The following is a 7,370-nucleotide window of genomic DNA, read 5'->3' on the forward strand; positions in this document are numbered from 1 at the left end:
GCAGGATCAGGATTTCATCCTAGAAGTTCAGTTCTGTGGATATAAGCTGAACATATTTAGCTATGGTGAATTAAGGTAAAGTTATCTTAAAGTCATACACAAAGTAGAAGATATATACAACATTTATAGGGTTCATTTTACTGTGAAAGCATTTGCTGAAATTCAACAGTTTAACACCATTGCAAATCTGGTTATGATCATTCTTTTATGTTGAGGAAAATTTAACACCACCACAAACTAATCACAGCAAAATCTGGACATGTATATTGGTTTTAGACAACTACACTGTCCCTAATTATAAAGATACAGCTTATGAAAATACAGGCCTCTTGACAACATGTATTTTTATTTTTAGGTCTTGTAAGCTAAAATCAAATTTAATATGCAGTACTAGAATGCTTCAAATTAACTTTAAAATTATTAGAAATTAATAGTGAATTTGAATTTAAAAGGGAACCCTCAGATTGTGTGCTATCGTTCTTTTGGCTGCATTCGCAGTTATGCAGTGACTCATTGGTAATTGTTTGTGTGGGATAACAACATGAACGTCTTCTTCCTCAATTCAGAACATATGGCTTTATAAACTACAGATCAGTGAAAAAAGAAAAAGAAAAGAAGAAATAATAAACTAATATAAAAAAATACACCATACTTGCCTAAATTTTTCATAAGTCATATCCTACAATTTGATTTTTAAGCAGAATACCATGTTGAGATTTTAGAACCAAGAAGTTCTGTTTCTATATCACTACATAGAATACTATGAATAAATAATTTTATCACATCTTATTTGTCTGTTAAACCAAAAACAAATTATTCAAATTAGAATGAACTTTTTCATTTTTTATGGAAAATGAAAGGAAAAGGGAAAAGAAGGAAAAATGTTTTGGGTATAATGCAACATTTTTTTTGCCGTGAAACAAGATATTTCATTTTGGGTTATTTATAGTAAAATGCACACAAATCTGCTAGATAAGGAAGCTGTGATCCCCTTTTGCCCAGTAGCCTAAAGCAGTGGTTCTTAACCTTTTTAGGCTCAAAACACTGTTTCATAACTTTTTTGAATTTAGCAGAACCGAATTTAGAAAACTGTCGCAGGGCACTAAGGTGCCTGCTCCTCTTAGAGCAGAGATTGCCCAGGGAGAGAGCACAAAGAGCCAGCTGAAAATCCAGGTGCAGGTTGCCATGACAACTGGTTAACGAGGGAATTGGCCACACCTGCACCTGGTCAGCTGGCTGAGGGAGGCAGGGCCCTAGGCCCATATAAACTCTAGGGCTGGGACCAGGCAGTTGGTTCCCTACCAGCAGCCGAAGGGGAAGGAGACTCTGGGAAGGAAGGGCCCAGGGATGTGGTAGCTAGCAGATACACTACCCTTAGAATACAGGGGACACCAGGAGCCCATAAGGTGTCCTTGCCTACTAGGCACTGAGCCTCAGAGAGGGAGTTTTACTTTTTTAAAGGGGCAGAGCATGACACGAGTTTTGCATTACATTACAGCCCAGGGACTCGTGGTGGTTGGCTATTATTTGTGTGCTGTCTCATAACACCAGTGGTTTGGGTGAGACTATTTGGGGAAGGAAAAGGCCACATTGGGGGCCCAGTATAGTGTGGGGACCCTGGCACCGGCACTGAGACAGGGCTGCAGAGAGGCCGGCGAGGACAAGGGGCCGAATTATAATGAGGCCTAGGCAAGACAACGCCAGTATCATCTGCAGGGCTTGGGGCATGGTAAAGGGGTGGTTGGAGCCACACATAAGGCTGAGAGACTCAGGAACTATCCACAGTGATGCAGGACGTCAAAGGGTCTAGAGACAACAGGGTTATTAGGATCTAGCCAGACTGTGTCTAAACCTAAAGCCCAAGGGCAGCATCCCTATATTCATCGTACCAACAAGATGTGGCGGGCGAGAACAAGGGTGCTTTTTGGGCAAGACTGACACGGTTAAGGACCTGGGGGTAAGACGGCCACCCCTAGGCACCCCACCCTGTTACAAAAACTATTCTTTATTACATTTTATTGTGGGGTTTTTTCCACTTTTTTTTTTCACTATAGAAAATAGAGTAGTTTTTCTGTTACAAAAAACTCAACAAGGACATAACAGGTCAGATGGCTTTGACACTGTGGATTCCTATTTGAAATCTCTGGGTTTACCTTATGAATATCTGCACACCCAATAGTGCTAATATTGCATGGCACCCCATTGCATGGGTCTCATTCTCTGTTTCATTTATATGTGAATGTATAAGATGCAATGAGAGCCCAGAGAGAGTGTAAGACCAACCAAACCAACATTTTGTACCAGTATAAAAAAAACTACACAAAATGCAAGGGAGTGGAAAACCAGTCCCTTTAAAATACTACAGGCTTACTAACAGAATCGCCAAGATATTAGCAAATTGATAACAAAGGTCCTAAAATTAACTGGTGCAAAATTTCAAAGATCTTTGGGAGACTAACAATTTAATGAATGTGGAATAACAACATGATGCACTGAAAAAGTATAGTTACATCTGCATTTGATTTGTATGCTGCAGAGTTCATAGAAGTCTCAGTAATTTAATTACACATAAAATAATTTAAAATGCAAACCCCTGGCTATAAACACTTTCCCCCATCTACTGTCCTGTAACTCTTCATTAAATTAATTTAAAATATTTTTAATCAGTCATGAAAAGTAACTACTAAAAATTAAAAAAACAAAACAAAACACTAATGCATTTTTTAAATATCCCCTGAAATGTATTGTAGTGCTCCAATTACTATACAGGGCACTTTCAGGTTCAGAAAAATAACTTCAACAACCAAAATATGAACATATGTATGGAAAATTGCATATAAAAGACATGCCACTTCTAAAAATTAGAACACTATTTTGATGCTTTACAGAATAGCTTCTTGTATTGATCATTAAAAGGACTTAGGTTTATTAACATTTCCAAAAAGCTGTTGGATTGTGATATCACTATGAACTATTTTCAGTGCAGAGGTCCATATGTGTAGAATGCAGTGGAGCACTGGAAACCCAGTCTACAAAATTTGCAAATGTGCATGTCAGCTGCCAGCATCATAAGATAAACAGTGATTCTTTCCACTTTTCTTCCCATTTCCTCTTATATCAGCATTGTTTTTTAAATTATATTTTACAGAAAAATCTAGTTACAGTGTGTTCAAAATCAGATTCTAGTTTTAAAATAAACTTCTTTAAAATCTAAACTAGACATTAAGCTGGAATATTATGAACTTTTCTAGAAAAATAAACTGTTTTCAAAGTTTCCATATGTATACCACCACACTGAGAGCTCGGTGCGGGTACATATACTTTAAAGTATTGCATAAAGTTACAGCACTAACTAAATCCTGCTATGTTTGTTTGTGGAAAAAAGTTCTATTGAAGTATCTAAATGTGACCCACAGCATTCAAAAGATCCAAATTTGTATTATGAAGACAACCATAATTATATTACCAGTAAATAACGGATGAAATACAATGATTTTTTTTCCACCAATTCATACTACAATATACTTGGCAAAACTAAATTTCGTAATTTAGTACCATGGAAGAACTATTAAAAAACAAAACAGAACAGTAATTACTCAACAAAGGAAACCGAATTGATCACACATTCAAAGCTGCATAATAGCTTTGAAAGCAGCTCAAACCCAAGAAATAACAGTTATCTTGCTTCTTACCACTTCATAATCCTCACTGCCATAAAGGTACATAGCTGCACCTTAACGATCTTACAGTGTATCCAAAATGTCCTAAAGTAAGAGCTTCAGCTGCATCTTAAACTTCTGCGTCTTAGCAATATAGCTTCTACAGCTGGAATACAGTTCCAGTGCTCGTTTCCCACGCTCAAAATGCTTCTTTAATATTGCTCTCAAACATAAAAACAAGACCTCTGACTGTAAGCAGTTAAGGAAACGATGATCTGGCAAGCTGCACCAGTAAGAAATTCCACAAAGGAAAGCAGCAGCAGCAAAGACGTGTGGTGTTAATCCATTACTATAAGCAAAAGAGCAGAGGGGAGCAGAGGCTGGGCTGGGGTATTCATTCACCGTTATGTTCTTAATCACATGTTGCTGGCCTTATACTGATTGGCTACAAGATCAGGCAGTATAATGGAAAGCAGCTAGAACTCTACTGGCCTATCTGTTGTGCTGAGAGAGTTCAGTAATATCGGTGAAGTTTGAGTTCCAACTTCTTACACTCTTAGACTCAATTTGTTTGCATTTATCACAAAGACAGTTGGAACAAGTACTGTCCTTAGATGAAGAACTCAAACATGACTGAGCAGAACTAATTTAACTTCAAAGGACCAAAAAGGAAACACTTTTTAACCTGTGAATGAACCAAGTTATTGTAAATTCAGCCTTGCCTAGTTTCCACAGTACTGCACTGCATATATAAAAGACAATTTCACCCCAGGACTGTTCATACATACACCAGGAGTTTCTACAAATGACTTACTTACTTGTACTAATAGCACATTCTTCAATATACAGGTTGATACCAGACTGGTCTGCTAGTAAAAAGAAACAATGAAGCTTCTCTTTATCATGTGAAGGCATTTTGAAAACAGAAAAACCATACTTACTGTCCCAGTGGTCACAGTCACTGCACATTTATTTAGTACTTGTGTAATCAAGTATTTAATGTACAATAACCAGAGTTACTGCGCAGTAGTGCCGGCAAACATTTTAAGTGGCAGTACTCCACAGTAGCCTAATGATACTACACAGTAGTGTAGTAGCACTGTTAGTGCCGTGACGTGCTATTGTACAGCATTATTCAGCAACTACACAGTCAGTGTCTTGTGTCGATGTGTGCAAATAGGGATGATACTGTTGATAGGGACAAAGTCTGTGGCCATGCCTTCACTTCTTACTCAATACATGCTAATTATTTTAAAGAGAAGTTTCCCTACCTAAGAGGAGAAAAAAGGAAGGACTTCACAGCCTCACCCATTGAAGTCATACCATAGTTAAAGTTAAAACAAGGATTTAAAAAAAAACTTATTTTTAAAAATCTTTCAGAAATAGAAGACAAGATATCCAGAAATGTTTTCCAATGGTAACTACTGTTCTTAAGAGCTGGCTCTATGCATTCATAATTCTTGGAGGCAGTGCTTCCTTGAAGCAAATCATCGAACATCTACCAAAGCAGGTTCCATTGTATAGGCTGTTGCACAAAAGTAAGCAAGTGATAACCATGACACATATCTGAGTGTATGTAAGAGAGTGAAAACCCTATTCATTCTACACAAATAGCCCCACGAACCTGTCCCACTCAGTTTAGCAAGTTTTAGTTTAGTTTTACATCATTTATCTGCACCATAACTACAAAAAAGAGCACACATATTCCCTTGAGAAACTATAGTGCATTTCCAAAATTTGATACGGGAAATACATAGAATAAAAAAAAATAGGCTCTGTGCATTTGTGTACAGGCACGTAAGGTAACTAGTTGATTTGCCCTGATTTCTCAGGAGGACTGAGACCACCTCCCTTGTTGCCCTCTCCTGTTTGTTCTTCCTCCAAGTCACCAACTTCCCCACTTCTCTCAGGGCTTTGGTCTCCATCCCCCAGCAACCCTAGTTTAAACCCTCCTCACTAGGCTAGCGAGCCTGTCTGAGAAGATGCCCTTCCCTTTCTTCACCAGGTAGATCTCATCTCTTCCTAGCAGTCCTTCTTGGAACATCATCCCATGGTCAAAGAAGCCAAAGCCCTGGTCCCAACACCACCTGCACAGCCAGGCATTGATCTGCAGGATGCACCCGTTCCTGCCTGGGCCCCTTTTCCTTGACCAGAAGGATCAAAAAGAACATAATATGATTTTATGTTTTCTGAAAATTTTGAACAGCATTCTGAAGGCATCTGAGGTTAGCTAAAAATACAATTCTTTTAAAACATAAGATAAATGAAAAGCTCAAGTTGTCTTATACTTCTAATTCTTTTGAAAACCATTTATTAATCTAGGAGTTAAAAATTGCTCAAGGATTTATAGAAAGGAAAAAGACAAATTATAGATCAGGAATCACTCATTTTACCTCTCCTGATGTACTCCCAATTCTAGTTTGCTTACGACAGCTGTTTAACCTGCCAAACAAACTGACTGCATCACATGAAATCAGCTGCAAATCATACTGAAAAATTCCCAGTGTGGAATCCCTACATTAGAATAAAACATGCTTCAATACATCATAATGATGAAATGAAGAAAAATTATAATGACATAGTTTAGAGAGTGACAACAAAACTCGTTAGTGATACATTTAAAATTTTACATTTTTTAATAAAACTTTCATAGAAGTTGTAATGTTTGGAATTTTTATTCAGTGGATCCATGTTTAATAAAACAACTATGGGATGAACTATAGGATACGTACTTCAAACCACACAGGATCAAGCTTCAAATTCCCTCTATTACTAGCCACAGGAAAAAGTAATAAATAAAGGGACCTTCTACAAGGTCCCTTCCAGCCCCTAACAATCTATGAATCTATACCCCAGTTGTCTTTTCCTGCCTAGTGGACCAATGATTTTCCAGCCCCTAACAATCTATAAAGCTGGCCACCAATATAAAATACCAAAAGGTGCAATCATCATCTTTATTTTGGCAAAGGCTTCACAGCTAATATCACCAAAAAATAATGAAATATTTGTTTTCAAATACATTTGATAGTACTAAATCTACAGGCAGAAGACTGAAAAAAAAGACTGGTAAAGCAATTCACTGACACTCTTTTCAAACATTTGGTATCTAAACTGTGCTCTGTCCAGTTTTATTTTGACATGAAACAACAGCAACTTAACTCCTTGTCTTTTCTTGCCATGTTTTCAGAGACCTCAATGAAGATGTGTTTGCATCTAGGTGGGTTGCAAAATCATGCACTGGCTGGCAGGGTTGAGGAGTTATGATGTAAAACATAAAATGCATACTGCATAGCTTTCATGATGCTAGCACACTGTTACAACAGGAAGACCTCATATTGAAACACCTGAATGTATTCCTGAAAAATACTATTAAAGTAGTGCCAGAAGAAATTAGTGCAATATTTCAAGCATATTTCCTTGCATTTCTAGTTTTTTAGACTTTTCACCAAACCTCGCTAACCTCATCACCAAAAGCAAACTCCCTATGACCAAAACAATTCCTAATGAATCCAGACCATCCCAGGACAAGAAATGCAAAACCTGCCAACCCATCTCCACCACTCCCACAATAACCACACCCCACAACAGAACCATTACCATTCCTGAATCTTACACCCGCATCTCCAGAAATGTTATACATCTGATCCAGTGGACCAAATGCCCTGATGGAAAATATGTAGGAGAAACCAAACAACAATTGTGCACCAGAAT

General features: G+C 37.6%; 1 protein-coding gene across 1 annotated transcript in view; it reads right to left on the minus strand.

Annotated features, from left to right (window-relative positions):
• CACNB2 (calcium voltage-gated channel auxiliary subunit beta 2) overlaps window positions 1-4,001 on the minus strand; it is a 175,289-nt gene extending 171,288 nt beyond the window's left edge. The window contains exon 1 of the mRNA XM_025210095.1: window positions 3,693-4,001. Within this exon, the coding sequence (XP_025065880.1) occupies window positions 3,693-3,725 (33 nt within the window). The 5' untranslated portion in view covers window positions 3,726-4,001. The remainder of the gene's footprint in view (window positions 1-3,692) is intronic.
• Between the last annotated feature and the right edge of the window lie 3,369 nt (window positions 4,002-7,370).

Source organism: Alligator sinensis, unplaced genomic scaffold (assembly GCF_000455745.1).
Source record: "Alligator sinensis unplaced genomic scaffold, ASM45574v1 scaffold234_1, whole genome shotgun sequence".
Taxonomy (NCBI): Eukaryota; Metazoa; Chordata; order Crocodylia; family Alligatoridae; genus Alligator; species Alligator sinensis.